This window comes from Microcebus murinus, chromosome 14 (assembly GCF_040939455.1).
Source record: "Microcebus murinus isolate Inina chromosome 14, M.murinus_Inina_mat1.0, whole genome shotgun sequence".
NCBI classification, from domain to species: domain Eukaryota; kingdom Metazoa; phylum Chordata; class Mammalia; order Primates; family Cheirogaleidae; genus Microcebus; species Microcebus murinus.
In genome coordinates this window covers 24353168-24372842 of record NC_134117.1, presented here as the reverse complement: position 1 = coordinate 24372842, position 19675 = coordinate 24353168, and the positions used below count along the sequence as shown (strand labels likewise).

General features: G+C 51.4%; 2 protein-coding genes across 2 annotated transcripts; one reads left to right on the top strand and one right to left on the bottom strand.

Moving 5' to 3' along the window:
• Positions 1 to 586: 586 nt before the first annotated feature.
• Positions 587 to 8456, top strand: ELOVL3 (ELOVL fatty acid elongase 3). Its single transcript, XM_012769725.3, has 5 exons — positions 587 to 4311; positions 4650 to 4861; positions 5806 to 5937; positions 6648 to 6799; positions 7060 to 8456. The coding sequence occupies exons 2-5, from the start codon at positions 4773 to 4775 to the stop codon at positions 7485 to 7487; spliced, it is 801 nt and encodes a 266-aa protein (XP_012625179.1). The 5' UTR covers positions 587 to 4311; positions 4650 to 4772; the 3' UTR covers positions 7488 to 8456.
• PITX3 (paired like homeodomain 3) lies at positions 8301 to 10240 on the bottom strand. The gene is made up of 3 exons (XM_012769718.3): positions 10117 to 10240; positions 9745 to 9947; positions 8301 to 9333 (listed from the first exon to the last, which is right to left on the bottom strand). Exons 1-3 carry the CDS (start codon positions 10232 to 10234, stop codon positions 8746 to 8748), a joined length of 909 nt encoding a protein of 302 aa, XP_012625172.1. The 5' UTR covers positions 10235 to 10240; the 3' UTR covers positions 8301 to 8745.
• Positions 10241 to 19675: the final 9435 nt, after the last annotated feature.

The window sequence follows — 19675 nt, the reverse complement described above, 5'->3', positions numbered from 1 at the left end:
TCTCAAAAAAAACAAAAAAACACAAAAAACAAAACAAAAAAACCCCAAAAATATATGTTGATTGTTTGTATTTCCTCTTAGGTGCCTATTCAATTCAAAACAACAGACATAATTTGAGTGCCCACCCAGTGCCAAGTGGTGTGTACTACCCTCAAGGATGGGGGACCTAATGAAAATGACCATTTGGAACAGGGTGGGGGAATCGGAATAGTATAAAAAATATATGACTAATTGTACTCCATAGATAGAAGTACAACACTGACAGGCAGTTTGAACAAAGTCCTCTGGGTGGAAGACAAAGAAGGAAGGGGTTGACCTGCCTAAAACAGATTAAGCTTTTGCAGGGCAAATGACTTTAGAGCTAGGGCCAAACAATGAGTAAGATTTTTCCAGGTGAGAAAATAATGTATGGGAAGAGGGCACATTATATAGAGAGGTAAAGGAGTAAATGTGTAGAGTTGTGATTCTTCCATTATGGCTGCAACATGGAATGCTGGGGCTGAGGGATCGTGAAACATTAGCTGGAAAGGAATGGTCAGGGCTAAACTCAAGAATCTCATTTGTCCTTAGGATATTTTTGTTCTTTTTTTTTTTTTTTTTTATGAGACAGAGTCTCGCTTTGTTGCCCAGGCTAGAGTGAGTGCCATGGCGTCAGCCTAGCTCACAGCAACCTCAAACTCCTGGCTCAAGCAATCCTCCTGCCTCAGCCTCCCAAGTAGCTGGGACTACAGGCATTCCCCACCATGCCCGGCTAATTTTTTTTTTTATATATATATTAGTTGGCCAATTAATTTCTTTCTATTTATAGTAGAGACGGGGTCTCGCTCTTGCTCAGGCTGGTTTCGAACTCCTGACCTCGAGCAATCCGCCCGCCTCGGCCTCCCAGAGAGCTAGGATTACAGGCATGAGCCACCGCACCCGGCCTGATATTTTTGTTCTTAACAAGGAATGACACAAGCTGATGGGTGTTTTAGAAAGACCTCTGGTCAGGTGCAGGGAAGTGAGCCCTATAGTACCAGCTACTTGGGAGGCTGAGGTGGGAGAATCGCTTGAGCCCAGGAGTGTGAGGCCAGCCTGAGCAACATAGCGAGACCCCATCTTAATTAAAAAATTTAATAATAACTTCAAAAAGAATGAACTTTCTGGACGCAAATGAGATGTAGATTTGGAGACACTAGAATCTCTAAGATGAGCCTGTTTGTGTCCTTAGCCATTTACCCAGGATCATGGGACTTTGAATAAGTTTTTTTTTTTTTTTTTGAGACAGAGTCTTACTCTGTTGCCCTGAGTAGAGTGCCATGTCATCAGTCTAGCTCACAGCAACCTCAAACTCCTGGGCTCAAGCAATCCAACTGCCTCAGCCTCCCAAGTACCTGGGACTACAGGCATGTGCCACCATGCCCAACTAATTTTTTCTATATATATGTTTAGTTGTCCAGCTAATTTCTTGTATGTTTTTTTAGTAGAGACAGGGTCTCACTTTTGCTCAGGCTGGTCTCGAACTCCTGAGCTCAAATGATTCGCCCACGTCGGCTTCCCAGAGTGCTAGGATTGTAGGCGTGAGCCACCATGCCCGGACAGAATAAGCTTTTTATGTACTATACATATTAAACCTTTATCTGTCCTACTTAAAACTATATTCCCATTTCATGGCTTTCCTTTCCAAAATTTTGGTAGAATATACATATCATAAAATTTACCATCCTGACTATTTTGAAATGCTAAGTACATTCACATTGTTCTGCAACCAATCTCCAGATCATGGCTTTTAAAAAAATTTAATTTAGTTAAGCTTTATGAAAAAGAAGTTGAAATTTGTACAAATTCACTTTTTTGATAATTACTGATGTTTGCTCAACACTTTAAATTGTATAATGCTCTTTAACATATATGATTTCACTTGATCCTCATAAACATCCTTCCGAGGTGGATGTGCTCTCCACTTGACAGATGAGAAAGCTGAAGCCATGAGACATTTGATGGCATCTTATTCAAGGTTACATAACTATAATAGTAAGTGGCAGAGATAGAATTTGAATAGAGGCATTCTGATGACCATGATACCTCTAGAAAAAATGACAGGAGTTTGTGTTGTATGGAAGACTAAAACACGATTTCTAGGAGTTCTCCTGGGAGATGAGAGAACTCACAGACACAGCAGACGCCAGATAATACAAGTGACTGGTATTCTGTAAACTTCCAAAGCTATGCTCTGAGTTTTCCATCTGCTCACACCACCCCATGCTTACCATTTCTTCTTCCCCTGTGCTGAGGCTCTCAGGAGGACTCACTATTAGGCAAAAAACATTGACAGCACAGAAGACAAGCTTGGAGTCTTTATCCTTGGAGTGTTTATCCTAGAGAAACAGAGTGCCACCCAGGTTTCCATGCTGATGATTTCATTCAATTACTCACCCATGCAACAAATATTACCTGAATACTCACTGCAGGCTTAGCATTAGAAGAATGATGTTGAGCAAAACAGACAAAATCTCTGCACTCGTGGAGCTCAAGGACAAGTGGGGAAAACAGACATTGATCAGGAAATCATAAAAATAACTAATTATGAACCGTATTGAAGGAAATAAATAATATGCTATGAGAGAAGTTTATATAAAATAGGTGCACCAGACCATGTCCAAGGAAGGGAAGCTTCCCGTAAAATATTTTCTGGAAGTTTTTCTTCTTCTCTTCCTCTTTTACACACATCTCCCCCAAGCCTCACGTTAAACTTCACAGGGAAAGACATGTAACATATGATTTGGAGAAATCCAGGACTGAGTATATGTTCTGTCTGTATGCATTTGTAAATATTCCATATTCCACAATATTCTTTCATTATCTGACTTGTATACTAATCACAACCTTGCAAGGTAGACAGGCAAGTATGACTCCCTGCATTTCACTGATGAAGAATGTGAGTCTCACAGAAGTTAAGTAACTTGCCTAAAATCGAGTTACCCAATTGTTAATGGTGGGGCTGGGACTTGAATCTAGGTCTTGTAACACTTAGATGATGTTATTCTTGTAATAGTCATTCTTTTATTTATTCATTCCTCCATCAGACATGTACTGATCACTTTCTGAGAGTCAGGCTATGTATGGAGCAAGCAGGAACCACTGAAGAGTTTTAAGAGGAAAGCAGCATGAACCAATTCAGGTTGTAGACAGAACTGTCTTCTGGATGAGAGAACACAAAGTGGTGGTTTTCAAAGAATGATCCAGGACCTATAAAGTCAGAATCTCTGAGATCCCAGCTCAGGAATCTGGCAATCGGCCAGGTGTGGGAACTCTTCTGATTCCAATGCAATACAGAGGAAAAGCACTGTGTTAGAGAAGGAGATGGTACAACCAGATAACATGACCACAGTGGCAGCTCTAGTAACTAGGTGAGAGGTAATAAGGTTCACAGACAAAGATATGCACTTTTGAGTCATTTAGATAGTGTGAACAAGGCTTCCACTCCACCCTTGCATGGACAGTGTCCAGGATTCCTATCTGAATCCTCTTTCTGGCACTAGAGCTTGTGGGCTTTACTGCACATAGTGATTTATACCCACATCTTGACTTTAAATAATTTATATTATTTTTCTTAGCACTTGCTTTGCAAATCTCCACTTTATCTCACACTGCCCCAAGCCTTGTATTTATTTCTCCTTCACTTTCATAAAACCGAGGAGAGATATAATGGACAGACAAGTAAAACCTTAAAAGTTTTAAAACATTTCTTTCTTTGGAGCTGGATACACAGGCATATAAGAATTGATTTGATCAGACAAGCACAGACGGGGAGAGAAAACAGCAGGCCTTAGGGAGATACACTGGACTTCCTCCTTTCTAAACCCTAGGATGACTCCAGGAAACCTGAAGACAATAATTCCAGAACCCAGAGGGTGACCCCATTTCCTCTTCAAGGTTGTTACTGGTTGTCAGACTGGAGGCGTTGAGGAATTCAGGAAACTGTGAAGAAACCACAACGCCTCAACAACCACCTCCCCAAACATCAACATCAACAACCTCAACAATAAAATTCATTAAAATTCATCTCCCTCCGCCCACAACCACAGACCCGAAGCTGGAAGCCGGGAGGCGACTACAGCAGAAACTCTTGGTTGCCCAGCTTGGTATTTCCTCATCCGGGACCCAGGTTTCCCAAAATCTCAGAGAGCCTGGAAACTGACGTCCTCATCTCTGGGTGAGAGGTGGCTAAGGCCACCTCCGCTCTCTCCTCACTGCCAAGCAGGTCAGGATTAAAGCAAACTGAGGCAAAGGCTACAGTTGGCAGCGCCACGAGGAGACTGGCCAGTCCAGGTACCCTACAAGGCTGCGCAGGTGGCAGTGGAGGTGTTAGGCGCGGGGAGGGTGGGAACATGGGCAGGGCGAGGGCCTACGGTGGTATTTGGGGCGGGGCGTGCGATGTGCCTGGGAGAGGAGCCCTTCAGGATGACCAATCAGAGATCGGGCTGCGGCCCAGGGGTGTATCTTGGTGGAGATTGGATAACCGCAGGGCACGGGGGCGGGGGGATCGCGCGCCGCCAGGGCCAGCCGCTTTGCAATGCTGTGTTATAAACCGCAGTGGCGGCTGCGGTGTTAGCCGGCTGCACTTGCAGCGCACGTGCCTGGATCGACGCCCTCCTCATCTTGCCTAGGTGTTCCTTCTGTCCTGTTCGGTCTCGCCTCGAGGTTCCCTCCATTCTCGGCACCCCCAGCCTCTCGTCCAGCCACCCAAGCTTTAGACCTCGGGTGGTGTGCAGAACGAATTGGTCACAGCCATGAATATCTCACACGAAATGGAGCAGCTGTTCCAGCCCTATGACTTCGAGCGGTCGCAGGACATGAGGCCCTTTTTGGAGGAGTACTGGTGAGACCTGGTGAGGGGGAAGGGCCATGCTAGGGGCCCGGCCCTGCTGACCGCTTTCGTCAGAGGGCTGCAGGGGAATGGGGGTGGGTGGGTACGGAATGCCCCCAATGATTTTCTTACCGAGCAAATATATCGGACTCCCCTTAACTGGCTCCACACTACTGCTGTCCAAGGTGGAGGTAGTGTGGCACCTCAAAGAGATTAGAGCTGAAAGGAAGAAAGTAGAAATAAGAGGATGAGGGAGAGGAAGATGGGAGGATACAGAAGCCAAAGATAGAGTGTAGTGAGAACTGGTCGCTGAGGAATGAGGGTGATCTGAACCCCTACTAGATAATTCTTTCCCTGTCCTTTGTGGCTGTGTGTGCGCGTGAGCGTGCATAGTGCTGGCACTCAGGGACAACCTGTCCTTCACAATTATCACGTTGTTCCCCAAATGCTCTATGGTCCCTGCTGTGGAGAAGGAGGCAAAGTCAAGGAGCTCTTCCAAGCTTTCCCCAGGCTCTCTGGCTTTGCTTTAAAGCTCCTCAGAGGTGTTTGTAGGCTGACTTTATGGTCCAGCCAATTGGCCATGAACCAACCAGACAGAAGCTATTGCCCCATTCTTCCTATACCTCAGCCCTGGGCTGGTTCTAGGAATGGGCCAGATAACTATCACCCATCCCCAACCCCATTGAGAGAACAATAATCATAGAAACCTTGGACCTAGCTCCTGCCCTGTGCTAAGTACTTTCTATTCATTAATAATGCCAGGAGAAGAATATTAATTCCCCTTTACAAATGAGGAAGCTAAGGCTCAGAGAATTAAATTAGTTTTTCCAGTGTTACATGGCTTTTAAGTGGCAGAGCTGAGACTCCAACTCAGAGCACTTACCTGGAGAGATAAGTGGGCATACTTCTAACCAGCACCCATCCATGAGCCCATCCTTCTGCCTCCTGCCTTCTAGGGCAACCTGTTTCCCCATAGTTCTGATCTACCTGCTGCTCATCATTGTGGGGCAGAACTACATGAAGGCAAGGAAGGGCTTCAACCTACAGGGGCCTCTCATCCTCTGGTCCTTCTGCCTTGCAATCTTCAGGTAAGACACTCCCCCCTCTCACTCTCTTCCTATTCTCTAAAGTTTAGACCTCCATCCTATCCCTTAAATATTTCCCAAATTTTCAATTGCATCACCACCAGCCCTATCCCCAAGTTGCCTCATTTTTTTCTTTTTATTCCATCCAGATTCTAGAGCAGCAAGTTGCCTCATAACACTCTCCCCATCCCATTCTTTCAGCTTTAGCTCCTCTCCCAGCTTCCACCATCTTTCCATACTACCCTTTTTCTCTTCTTTTCTAGACCTCAACCTGGCAGTCTCTTCCTCACATCACTTGTGCTCAAGAAGTCTGCACTTCCAACAAATTTCTCCAGCCCCTAATACTCTCAGTTCCTAACACCCTCTCCCAAGACCTTTCATGTTATGTTTTCTCCCCCAAACTCCTTCAATCTTCTCCATTCTTCTACTCATCTCTTCCCAGGTCCCTACCCCATCCCAAGAACTCCATTCCCTAACTCAACTTTCAGTTCTATTTCCCTGTATTCCCTGGTCTATCCCCAGCCCTCATCTCCTCTAGACTACTAGTTGGATCTACCAGATTGGCCCCAGGATCTCATAAGCTGTGACCCATCTTTTTTGGATGGGTGGGAAGGTGGTGCGACTTGGGACTTAGTGACCTGGCCAAGCCAGGGGGAAGGGTGTATTGGTGCCTGGAGATGACGCTTATATCCTCTTCCTCTGTCCCATTTCAGTATCCTGGGAGCAGTGAGGATGTGTGGCTTTATGGGAGCTGTAATACTTAGAAGGGGCCTAAAGCAAACGGTGTGCTTCATGAACTTCCTGGAAAGTTCCACAATCAAGTTCTGGTCCTGCCTTTTTCTTCTCAGCAAGATCATTGAACTCGGTGAGTGAGTGGCAAGGCTTTGTCTATTTGGTGCCCAGTGAACTATATCTCACCTCAGGGCCCTCCCTTCACCCAACACATGGAGAGTCCCTTCCCCACCCCTGGGTCCTAATAACACCTCTCACTCAAGCCCCTCTACAGATTCTCTTCCACAAAGACTCCCCTCCCTCCCCTGAGAATTTCTCCTATGTCCCCATACCCAGAGTGGAGGGTGGTCCCAGCACTGGGTGGTATGCCAGCTATGTCTCTCCATCTCCCAGGAGACACAGCCTTCATCATCCTGCGTAAGCGGCCACTCATTTTTGTGCACTGGTACCACCACTGTACGGTGCTAATGTACACAAGCTTTGGATACAAGAACAAAGTGCCTGCAGGCGGATGGTTCATGACCATGAACTTCAGTATACATGCCATCATGTACACCTACTACACTCTGAAGGCTGCCAATGTGAAGCTCCCCAGGTTGCTTCCTATGCTCATCACCAGTCTGCAGATCCTGCAGATGTTTCTAGGAGCCATCATCGGCCTAATGACTTACATCTGGAGGCAGGAACAGACATGCCACACCACAGGAGAACACTTCTTCTGGTCCTCCATCTTGTATATAACCTATTTTATCCTCTTTGCCCACTTCTTCTACCAAACCTACATTAGGCCCAAGGTCAAAGCCAAGACCAAGAGCCAGTGAAGGGTTGGAGAGAACAATGAAGCCCCAGGTTCTCTCTTCCCCAGGGGACTAAGGTTCTGTGCTTAGGTTTGGGAGAATGATTAGGGTGCCTTACCTGCATGGTTTCCCCGCAGGATGTGTGTACCATGGGAGGTGGTAGGAAGTTATGATAGACAAGAAGGGTCACTCCTGAGATGAAGGTGTGGTCTGGTACTTTTATATTTCTGTTTTTAATGTGAAGGCCAAGCAGGCCCTGGAATGGGGGTGGGACTGAAGAGGGCCCCCAGAGCTGAGTTATTTATATTTCTATCCAGAAGTCTTTCTTCTTCTTCTTGCTTTATTTTTTAATTAAAGATTTCAAGAAGACTTTGGGGTTTGGAGATTTGGTTGGAAAATAGGGCTGCTGTAAGGGGAGACAGTTCCTGGCAGGGGGGTGATCAGCAGGTGGGAAGGCTGAGGGTGTGTGGAAGGATGAGAGGCACACGCACAGACACACAATAAGAATCCTAGGCCTGGTAGGCACTTAATAAATGTCTGTTTCAGACCAGAATTTTATTGCTGTTAGAGGGCCAAGCCCCTCATAGGAACAGTGAGAAACAGGTGCAGAAAGGTGGAGTAACTTACCTAAAGTCATAGGCTTCCTAAATTGCAGAATTGAAACCTGCAAGTAAGCGTTCAAAACCAGTCCTACCAGCTATTCTCCCTGAGACCACGAGGTGGCGCCACAGCACCGGCTTTGGCCGACGCCAGCCAAGTAGCTGGTCCCCCAGCCCCACGCACGCACCTCTTTGCTCCAGGAATCCCCAAGCTTCCCCATCCTGGAGGAGGGGCATGAGTGCGACTGAAGCTAAGCCTGGACCCTCACGTCGTTCCTGTACATTCAACTCTCCTTCAGACTGTGGGGAAGGATGAAGGGAAGAGGGCTCAACCGCAACTCTGAATCATCAGGCCTTTGACAGTCCGCGCATGTTTATTTCGTTTATCTTTGAAAACGGGGGAGGGGGAGTCTGGAGAAGGCGGGATGGGCCAAGGGTGAGTTGGCCCCCGGGGATCTGGTCCCTGTTCCTGGCCTTAGTCCCAGGGGCGCGGCTTGTGTGTAGGGCCCAGTCCACCCCTCAGGGCTGGGAGGGGGAAGGCCCTCTCCTGAGCCGGCCGCCCCCAGCTGCCGAAACACCCCTCTCAGACCCTGGGGCCGGGGCAAGCCAGTCAAGACGACCCCAGTCCGGGAGGCTGTGAATCATCGCCCCTGCCCTCGGGGATGCTCCTCCGGCCGGGCCGCTCATACTGGCCGTTCCACGGCGTACTGGCACGGACTGAGGTTCGCGGCCGGGGGCGGCCCGGGCACGGCGGGGTAGCTGAAAGAGGCGTGCTGTTTGGCTTTGAGCCGCAGGCTGGCCAGGCTCGAGTTACACGGGTCCCGATACACGTAGGGGGAGGAGGCGGCTGCAGCTGCGGCTGCGGCGGCCGAGGCGTAAGGGCAGGACACTGCCCCGGAGGACACGGCGGCCGGAGCCAGCCCGGGAGGGCCCCCGCCCAGGCCCTGCAGGGCCCCGGGCCCTGGCACGGTGCCCGGGGCGGCCGCGGCCGAGGGCACCATGGAGGCGGCGATGGAGCTGGGCGGCGAGAAGACGGGCTGCGAAGCCAGAGGCCCCACGTTGACTGAGTTGAAGGCGAACGGGAAGGTCTTGGCGGCGAGCGGCGGGGCGAGCGCCTTGGGTGGCCAGTTGCCGTACGAGTAGCCGGGGTACACCTCCTCGTAGGGCGGCACCAGCCCCCCGAGCGGCGCCGCGAAGCCGCCCTTGCACAGCTCGGCCTGCTGGCTGCGCTCGCGCTTCCGCCACTTGGCGCGCCGGTTCTTGAACCACACCTGCGAGCGCCGAGAAGGGGAGTCAGGGCGCCGGGCCGCGCCCCCGCCGGGTTCGAGCAGGGCCGGGCCGTGCGGAGGATAACAAGACCGGGTGGCGGGCACGGAGTGGGAGGGGAGGAGCGCGCGGAGTCAGGGGCAGAGAACAGACCGAGTCCGCCGCATCAGGGTCTGGGGGGACAGCAGGATGGGGCGAAGGAGGGGTGCCGCGGGGAACAAGAGACGGCGTCCGGGAGAAACGCGCGGTCCGCGAGGTAGGGAGCGGCACGAGCAGAGCCTGGACGTGGGGCCGCGGGCGCGGGGGCGTCGGGTGTTGGGCGCGAGGGAGCAGGCGAGCAGAACCGCAGGCCGCCTGTTCCCAGGCTGCTCGCTGAGGGGACCGAGAGGGCGAGGGCTGGGGTCAGGAGAGCATACCCGCACGCGGGCCTCGGTGAGGTTGGTCCACACGGCGATCTCCTCGCGCGTGCTCATGTCGGGGTAGCGGTTCCTCTGGAAGGTCGCCTCCAGCTCCTGCAGTTGCTGGCTGGTGAAGTGCGTGCGCTGCCGCCGCTGCTTCTTCTTCAGCGAGCCGTCTTCGGGGGAGCCGCCAGGCAGCGAAGCCGAGGCTTTCTCCGAGTCTGGGGGCCAGGGTGGGGCAGGTCACAGGGCGTCCAGGCCTGCGAGAGCTCTTGGGCTCAGGGACCTCGGAACAGCCCTCTAGCTGCTCTCTGGACTTCCACTCCACGGTCCCACCCCATTAGGGATCGAGCTGTCATCTCCTCCACCCCCAGAAGGGGGCGCACTCACCGCTGTGCTCTTGGCCCTTGCAGCCGTGTTCCGGGAGCGGGGGGTGTGGAGTGCCCGCGTCTGACAGCGACAGGGCAGGGCTCCGGGCCTCTGCCTCGCTGAGCAGGCCGAACTCCATGGAGGGAGGGATCTGGAGGGAAGAAAAGACATAGACCAGGTTTATGGGGGCAAAATCTTTGGATTATCTGGTTCCCAGCAGTGTTTGCCCATAAGTTCCCTGCCCCCCTTTCTCAGCCTCAGACAAAAAGCCACCCCGCGTGGGGTACCCTGGGAGAGAATGGAGAAATAGCAGCCTAAGGGGGAAGAGATGTATACTCAGAGGTTTATGCACCCTTACATACACTAGACTTCTAGACTTTGTTTTAACTGCTGGACACTTAGAACTGTGCCTGGTGCAATTTGGTGCTTGAGATAGATAGATAGATAGATAGATAGATAGATAGATAGATAGATAGATAGATAGATAGATAGATAGATATGCAGTGCTTGGAATGATATTTATTGAATTATTGAAAATACACACTATTGCACACCACATAGCCTAAGCAACATCCTCAAAAACTTCAATTTCTTCTCACATGAACACACAATATCCCTATATAATCGTAATGCCCCTCAGCCAATCGTACCTGCAGCACAGCTCGAACGTCTGTTATTTACTCTCCTTGGGACAGCTTTTATTTTGACCTAGGTCTGAGAATAACCACTGCTGTCATCTATGGGTACTTACTGTGAGGCTTCACCTCATTATCTGTCCCCTCACAAGAATACCTCAAGATTACATATCAAGATTACCCTTGTACAGATGAGGAAACTGACACTTGAAGTAACTTGATTGGGGCCACAAAGCTTGTAAGTAGTCGAACTGGGATCTGAACCAGGTCTGCGAGTCTCCTAAACATTTTTTTCTTCATTTGCTTTTTCAAATTGTGTTCTTTGTGGCCCACCCCAGAAATCCCCTCAGGGACGCACTCAGCTGGAACTCAAGCCTGCCTTCCTCCCATGTGCTTCAACTAGGACAGTTCTGCTTTTGTCTGTTTTGCTTATGATTTCTGTGGAGATTTTATTTGAAGGAAGAATTCCAAGATCAAACACAAGTTTGAAAACCCATAGATGCTTGGGCCCTACCTGCTCAGCACATACAGTCACATACCACTTCTGACCAGTCATTGCTCCAGTATCAAGCATGGCCTCTACCAAGCCCACTCCAGGCAGTAGGCATGGACTTCTTAAAACCACCTTCCTACTTGTACTCCCTATCCCAAACCTAGCCTGACATTACCCAGGAGCCTGCCTGGGTCTCTCTCCAAGTTTCCCCTGCAGGGTCCCCTTTCTTACTGGCTCTCCCAGGACCCCTCTGGTGGGTAGAAGGGAAAGGGCAGTCCTGGAGCTCAAGACGGGTGCCTCTTGGTTGGGGGAGAACTGAAGGAGTCTATGGACAGAGGGATGGGATAGAAAGCTGGGTGGGAGGGGTCTCTGCCCCTAACACCCCTCTCCATTAACAGGGGCTTAATGCAGGCTGTGCGAGGTGGCATTAATGTGGTGGATTAGCCTAGATTGAGATGTGTGTCACTTGGCTGTTCTGAATTTATTAGGAGCCTTTCTCAGGGAGGTGCAGATGGGCAGGCCCTGTATTTGCACATGGTAATGCCCCTTGCAGCCAGCTCAGAGGTCACAGCTGTGCCCCCACCCCAACCTTCCACTCCTCAAACCAAGTTGGGGGTTGGACAGAGGTCAAGGCAGGAGGTTGAGAAACAGTCTTTGCTCTTCCCTGAGGCAGAGTGTTCTAGACCTTGGACCTTTTACTGGGTTTGGAGAGGCAGGGCTGGAGGAAACCTGGGAAGGAAGGAGAGAAGTCAGGCCAGGAGTGGAAGTTTGTTCAAGCTTACCTCCCCTTCCAGCTCTGAGGTCAGGAGCCAGAGGATTGGGGCTGGAAAACTTTGGCCCAATGATACCCCAATGGGGAGGGGGGTGATGTCCTTGGGAGGGACCTATGGCAGCCCAGACTAGCAGCTCTTCCCAAATATCTGGGAACATGAGGGAGGAAGGCTTAGAACTGAGATGGGAAAAAGGGTGCTCTGAAGTCTCACTTTACTTCATAATCAAGGTGCTCTTGAAATGCAAACCATGGCCCTGACTACTTTTCCAGAAGCCACAGGAACAACATAGAGCTGGGGGGGAAAAGGATAGCTGGGTTTACCTGTGGGAAAAGCAGTCCCACCAGTCTGCTTTGGCTCTAGACTTCCAGTTTTCCAAATTCTTATGCTCCTGGCAGTCCATACCTGGGTCTTGCTTTTACTCTCTATTTCAGCAGAGGGAGGGAGGATGAGAAGGAATAAGGGCCAGAGTAAAAGATGAGGCCAAAAAAGCCGAGTTCAGGCTGTGTGTTCCCAGAGACAGACAGACACATGTGCAGACACACACAGGCCTTCACTCAGACATAATAAGCACTTGGACTTGGAGCTAGAGGCACACAAACACACACTCTCCCACACATGCGCTCCCACATTCAGGCAGACACACACACACTGTCACAGAGGCTCCTTGCTCTGTGACAGGGACAGCTGCCTGGGCTGGTTTGGAGCTAGCCATTACCCTCCCCCCCTCCCTGGCCCCTCTGAACCTCAGCTCTCAGTCCTAGGAGTTAAGGACTCTACGTGGGGGAAGAGGAGGTCAAGGGGGCTAGGGGAGTGTTCTGCACTCAGTGACTTCTGGGGAGAGGGTGCTTGCCTGAGTGGGGAGAAGGCATGAAAATGCGGGAGCTAGATGGTGGGGTGGAGAAGGGGATAGAAAGTACCCAGGCCCCTCTTAGGAAAGTCATCTGTATAGCCCAAATAAATTAGGTCTGGAGTCAAAAGGTCTAGGTTCATGTCCTGGCTCCACAACTTACTAGCTATATGTCCTTGGCAGTTAATTTACCTCTCTGGGAATATTTCTTCATCTCCAAAAGGGAGATCATAATCCCTTCCCTGCAGTGTTGTTACAAGGTTTAGAGAAAATGTAACGTGTAAAAATGAGTAGGAATAAAACTCTGTCTGGATATGTTTTTCTCATTCATTGAACAAATGTTAATTTAGCACCTTCTCTGAGCTGGGCTTTGAGTTGGACACTGAGGACAGGGTGGTGACCAAGATCTCCTCCTTGCCTCTGCCCTTGCTTGGTGGCTCATCCCCCCCAGACTCCATCTCTCAGTGGAGAATTACTCTGCTGGATAAGGTGAGTATGCTGCATTTCAGAGAGAGGCGCCACATGTGTTGTGAACAATGTCCTGAACATGGAGGGCCCAGTTGATAAGGTAACAGCAAAGTGGGCAGAGTAGCCCAAGCGGGGAGCCATTCTGGGGACCAGGGACTGGAAAAGGAAAGAATGAAGCCTGCAGGCTCTTAAAGGGGTTAGTAAGAGCAGAGAGAGAAGCCACAGCTGAGAAGGGCTCTGACTGTGAAACTGAAGTGAGAAGGAAAGAACAGCAAAGCCTTGCAGGCAATAGAGATGGAAGACACAGGCCTCACATCCGGGTGGGCTGGCCAGGCAAAGGCTGGGGGGCGCCAAGCTGTTGTCTGAGTTGGAGACAGGCTGGCTGGGGATTAAGCTCCCCCAAACTGCTGGAGATCAGGAATTGGGGAGTTGGGACTGAGGCCAGGGACTTTGCCTCACTCACTGGCTAGGGAGGGAAAAGCAATAGGTCCAGAAGCCACAGGATTGGTTGGTGCTGGTAGGACATACCAGGCAGGGCCAAAGAGAGTCAAGAGATAACAGTAGTGGTGAGTCTAGTTCTGGGAGGGGCTGCTTGCCCCAGCCCTAGCCTTTCTGACAGGCCCTGCCAGGGATGCTTGGCCCAGGCCCCACTGCTGCCAGGGCGGCAATCCTAGGCCTGGGAAGAGTGAGGGCCTGCAGGTGAGCTCTGATTCTGATGTGCAGGCTGGAATTACAGGAAGCCTGCCATGCACTGCAGCAAGAGCACAATATCCAGGGTCTATGAAGGAAGAGAGCAGATTACCGGCCAGAGGGGCCACAGTGGCGAGGCCATGGTTTCCAAGGGACACAACCTTAAGGTGAGAAGTCAACTGTCATGTGGACCCACTTAAGTCCTGAAGCCAGAGGGGTAGACCAGGGCCACAGTGAGAGACCCACAGTAGCTTACAATAGTAATGCCTGAGGCATTACTTAGAACGTTACTTAGGAAGCACAACTTAGAACTCAACTGGGAGAAACCTTTCTCTTGCAGGGTGAATGGAGAGGAAGATAGGAGGGTCTGGAGTTGTGATGCTATGGCTCAGCTCAGCAGGCAGCAAGGTGGGGAACAGGTGAAAACCAAGGCTCTAAATATGGAATCACCCTATAAACCTGAGACTGAGGTGAGGCCCTTCAGTGGACATGGCCTCATGTTCATTAGAGAAGCTGAGCACCTGTACTCTGGGCTGACTGCAGTGTGAAAATGGGAGCAAATAAAGACACATTTGTTCATAGCCCCAAAATGAAACCCCAAGACTCAGGTCGAGGCAGCAAAGCTGTGATGCACTCAAGTTATCAAGCAGTGAATCAGGGATCAAAGAAATGATCCCATGTGCTTCCCCACCTCCCTTGCTTTGTTCCTTCAGCAAGTGTTAGGTGCTAAGAGGGATCCCTAAGACTGGTAAGACATGGACCCTAACTTCTAGGAGCCTGCAGTCTGGGGAAGCAAGTAGAGCATTGGAGGGAATGATGGACCGCACAAGTCTGACTCTAAGACTGTGAGAAATCAGAGAGGTGAAAGCCCATGTAAGGTGGTATCAAGTGATGAGGGCTCAGAGAATGTAGGCATGTGGCTGAACCGGGAGTTGAGCAGGCAGAGAAGGGTGAGGGCCTTCTAAATAACACAGCAGTATGAGGAATGAGCTGGCAGGTTTGGAGGGGAATGAGGAGCCTAGGTCGGTCAGAGTCTCACCATAGACGATGGGAGATTCGCAGAGAAAAACAGGTTAGACTGAGAGGGCCTCTGATGAGGGACAAGGAATGGTAGTTTAGATTTGACACAGTCTAGGCTAGAGGGTGGCCAGCTTTTCCATCAAAAAACCCTTAAGACCAGTAAAATGCAACATCTACCCTTCCATGACCCCAAACGGCTGCCACTGGTATAAAATTTTTTTGAGGTCTCCAGCTTTATGTTAAAAATTCAAGGACATTTTGCATTCTATTCCATACTTAAGTTATGCTTATTTTAATACAAAAATAAAGTGCACTCCATCTTTAAGTGACATCACCACACAGGAAGATGAGCCCTGTTTCGCTTTTGGGTCATGTCCCTTAACTCCTACACTACCCTCTTCCACCCCACCCCACCTCACACTTCTCAGCAGTGAGAAGCACTGCTCCAAGCAGTGGGAGTCACTGGAGGCTTGTAGCCAGGGGAGTGACATAAAGCAACATCGTTGCAACCTTTATTTGGCAATGGTGAGCAGAATGGATCAGGCAGGGGAGAGATAGGAAAGGAGAAACTATAAACTGAGAGGTGTAAAGGAGGCCAGGATAGGACAGTGGAAAAGGAGCCATTTCTCTCTGACTTTCCATGACTCTCTTACCCCACTGATTATCTTCTTTTCCTTTTCCTCCCAATCACTCTTTTCATAGGTCCCTGCCAGTGGCCATGGACACTCTACACACCCAAATTTCAGGACCTAATGGATCCTTCATGTTACCTGCTATCTCCCTCCCCCACACCCTAGGAGGCATCATTTAGAGTGAATGGGGAAGAAAAAATTCCACCAGCCCCATCCTTCTCTCACCCAACTCAGCTCCAGACTGCCACCCCTGCTGTCCCTTCCTAAGCCTGAGTCCTGGGCCCATATTCATATCCTTGAGCAGGAGGTAGGCAGATCAGATCAGGATATTTGGCCTTGTAGAGTATCTAAGCATTTGGGAACCTCCCCAGAGTTCTTCTCAGAGAGGGGAAGGGATAATGGTTGGCATCTGAAGCCTGGGATAAGGTGTCCCATCTGTCATTAAGAACCTTCCTGTGGCTGGACCAGGGATGTGATCAGACTGCTCTAAGGCTCAAGACTCCACTCTTTCAAACAAACATTCTGTGGTTACAGGGGACCTGTGGTTTGGCACAAAAATAGCAATGCTTCTTATTTCTATTTCTCTATTTGCAAAGGACTTTCATATACATGATTTCATTTAACTCTCAAAACTGCCCAGCATGGCAGGATATTGTCCCAGGTTACACAGATTGAAGAGATTTGAACCTAGTTCTGCTCTTTTGATGCCTCTCCCCCTCCACCCTGCAGCGATTTGTGTGACTCTGACATGTGCTGATCCTCCCGGGCCCTGAAGGATTTCATGTCAACTTCCTGTCTCTACCACCTCTCTGGAAATGAGCTCTGGACGTTTGCTGCCCACCGTGCACCAAAGAACATTTTCCTATTCATCCTGAGCTTGCATCACTCCAGTTCTAAGAGGCTGCCTCATCTCTGGTTTCAGGATTTGGGGAGCAAGCACATCTTCCCCTTAGCTAGGCCTTTCATTATGTAGTAGATTTTCGTCCTATCTCATCTTCCAGAGGCCTAAACTCTGAAATTTTCTCCCTCCAGCAACCCCTGGCTCCCCATTCTGCCGACCATTCTCTGACCCTTCTCTGGGCCCATGACATTCTCCCTAAGAGCCAGTAACCAAGCATGCACTCAGCTACCTGCAAAGGTGGGAAAAGATTCTGCCCTTTGTTCCCAATTGTCTTCATTATGATGCCATCTCTTTTTTCCTGGCCTTTTTAGCAAAAGCAGAACTTTGGGCTAAGGTCTTCAGGGAACCATCTGTAATGCCCTCCCTATTCCTTTTCTGACTCACAGCACTTCATTTCTATCACCTATAATTTTAGTAATGTTCAAAGCCCCTGAAAAGCATATCAGGATGTGATGGGATAAATGGGTTGTGACTTTATATTTATCAAAAGAGGGCAAAGGACAAAAAAAGGTTGGGAATCCTAGCCAGTGATAAGCAAACTTTAGAACTGAGGAATGGAAGTGGGAGTGTGGGGAATATGTACTATATGTCATTTATAGGTGAAGGGTGAGAAAGGTTGAGACCCATTTGTTCAAATTACTCATTGCTAAACACAATGCCTTGCACTTGTCCTCATGAAAACTCTGTCCCTGGCTGGGTTGTCTTGCTCACTTATATAGACTCAGAGTTCTCCCTGCTCTGTCCTCCTCAGCTTAACTGGGCTCTGGTTAAACAGCTGGGGTCAGAGTGGATGGTGATTATATGGGCGCAGAGGAGTCAGGGTCCTATCCCAGCAACAGGGAAAACAAATGGGGCAGTTAGTTGGGTAGAGCTGAGACATCCTTCCCAACCAGACTTAGAAGGCCGCATAGCTCCATGTTAGACTCCAGGGTCTGGTTTCCATGTGTCTCCTTCCCACCTCCTCTCAGCCACCAGGATGGTGTGGAGATTGGTGGGGCTGAGGAAGCAAAAGGGAAGCAGGACCACAGAGTTTGCTTTGCTAAGGGACTGCAGTTTTCTCTTCTGGCCTAAGTTTCTGCCTTCCTGCAGAGAAAGAGCCCTTCATTGGCTGACACCCTGGCAAAGAGTCTGGGGGTGTCTGGTCAACTGTATTGGAATTAGGGGTTGACTGTGAGTCTGTGAGGGAACTGAGGCTGTCAGGGGCGTGTGCTGGGCTCCTCCCTGCCCTCCCCATTGCCCTTTGTGGCTCGTTCCTTCCTTTTCTAGTTTTGATTCCTACTAGCAGTCCCATCATTGGCCTTCTCTCTTCCAATTTGAATTCTGGAAGTCCAGAGTGGTGCTCCAATCTATTCTGAATTGGAGGGGTCATATGTTCCAGCCCCACCCCACCCCAAGGCCGGGCTGTAGCTTTACTCTCACTCCCTGCTTCTAGCACCACAGCCAGAAGGAGCAAAAAACAAGTTTAAAAAGTGTGAGCGGGGATTTGAGGTGACCCACCACAGCCGACCACATCATGAAGGCAGCAGGCACCGCCGGGTGGATGGACATGCCGCCCGGCCAGGGACATTCTGTCCACCACTGCCGGACACAGCGCCTGCTCTGGAGAGCCCCACTTCGCCACCCCAGACATTCTGTCCGCTCTGAGCCCCACACGCCACGGACATTCCGTCCGATTCTGAGGCGGCCCCTAGTCTGGTCCCATTCGGGCCCTGACACCCCAAGCCAGATTTGCCAGACTCGCCGCCTGGTCATTTGGGCTGTCCAGCCTCGGCCCTGCCGCCCGCACAGCGGCCATCTGACCCAGTCGCGTCCGGTTCTCACAACACCGCTCCCATTCCAACTGTGGAGCAGCTGGGCAGAGAAACGTGTGCGACAAGGCGCACCCCTGCTCCCAGCCCCTGGAGTCTGTCTGAGCCTGGTCTGAGGGGCGTCCGGCGCCGCCAACTGCTCCCATAATGGGCGACCGCCACCGGCTCCCCGCTGGCCAGGGCCTCTGCAACCCCTTTCGCTCCCTGGCCGCCTGCCTCGTGCCCCCGGATTCCAGGGAGCTTTCTGGTAATGGTTTCCAGAATCCCTACTGTCCGACTCCCAGAGCCCCTGTCCTGGCTTCACGTCTCTGGCTTCTCTCCGGATCCCCTGAGTCTCCCCCTTCCCTATACCCTGAGTTCATAACCCTGAGTTTCCCTTTTCCCAAGTCCTGGTCTCAGGTCTCCAGTCCGCCCTCCCAGTCTCGACCCGTTTCCCAGGCGCCGGAGTTCAGCTGGCCCGGATTTTTGGGATCCCAAGGTCCGGCCATGGCCCGTCAGCCCCTGTCCTTAGCTTGGTCAAGCACTCACAGTGCGTCCCGCGGCAGGCAGACTCCCAGCAGCGGCGGCGGCGGTGGCGATCTAGAGGGCAGGCAGGGGCCAGGGGCCGGGCACCCGGCCGGAGTGGGGGCCGCCCCCCTGCTCCCAGGCTGTCGCTCCGCTCCGGCGCTCCCGGACTCGCGGAGGGAGAGAGTGAGCCTCACCGCTACTGCCACCCCCAGCCGGCGCCCATTCACTTTATGGCAGCCCAGGGCGCCCCCAGCCCGGAGCGGCGAGCCGCCCGCCTCAGGCCCCGCCCCTTTCCAGCTGCGCCGCCCGGGCTCCGCCCTTTCCAGCTGTGGATCTTCAGGCCCCGCCTTCGGGGGAGGGGTCCAGCCGGCAGGCCGCCAAGAACCCCGCCCCCTGACCAATCGGAAGCTCTCCTCGGCAACTGGGCCACGCCCCTCCCCACGTGGCCGAGACCCCGCTCGGGCTAGGACGCCTTAGCAGAGCCAGGCGGGCGAGAGCAGAGTTGTCTGTGTAGCCCTGGGGAGACGGGGTCGGCCGGCGGCGAAGTGGGGCTGGGCTGCTACCCCCAGCGAAGTGGATCGGCGCCAGGTGGGAAGGCGCACGGGGCCGCCGGGTCTCGGCGCTCAGACTTCGCTGCCGCTCAAGTTTCGCCGATTTTCTCCACTTGTCGCTGTCCGTCTCTCTGCCCTTTTGTCTCTGTTCCAATCCTCCCACGTCTCGCCTTTCTTTCCTCTTCTTTCTCCCTGTGCCGCTTCACTCCTGCTGTTTGCCCCTTTCCTCCCTCCTTTGCCACTTTAAAGGGCTAA

What these genes read in the sequence shown, in the direction of transcription:
- PITX3 (XM_012769718.3), bottom strand. Translation starts at nt 10,234, where the DNA reads ATGGAGTTCGGCCTGCTCAGCGAGGCAGAGGCCCGGAGCCCTGCCCTG. An exon ending in CAAGGGCCAAGAGCACAGCG is followed by an intron (nt 9,948 to 10,116) that starts GTGAGTGCGCCC and finishes CCTGGCCCCCAG; the next exon opens with ACTCGGAGAAAGCCTCGGCT. An exon ending in TCACCGAGGCCCGCGTGCGG is followed by an intron (nt 9,334 to 9,744) that starts GTATGCTCTCCT and finishes CGGCGCTCGCAG; the next exon opens with GTGTGGTTCAAGAACCGGCG.
- ELOVL3 (XM_012769725.3), top strand. Translation starts at nt 4,773, where the DNA reads ATGAATATCTCACACGAAATGGAGCAGCTGTTCCAGCCCTATGACTTC. An exon ending in TTCTGCCTTGCAATCTTCAG is followed by an intron (nt 5,938 to 6,647) that starts GTAAGACACTCC and finishes GTCCCATTTCAG; the next exon opens with TATCCTGGGAGCAGTGAGGA. An exon ending in CAGCAAGATCATTGAACTCG is followed by an intron (nt 6,800 to 7,059) that starts GTGAGTGAGTGG and finishes TCCATCTCCCAG; the next exon opens with GAGACACAGCCTTCATCATC.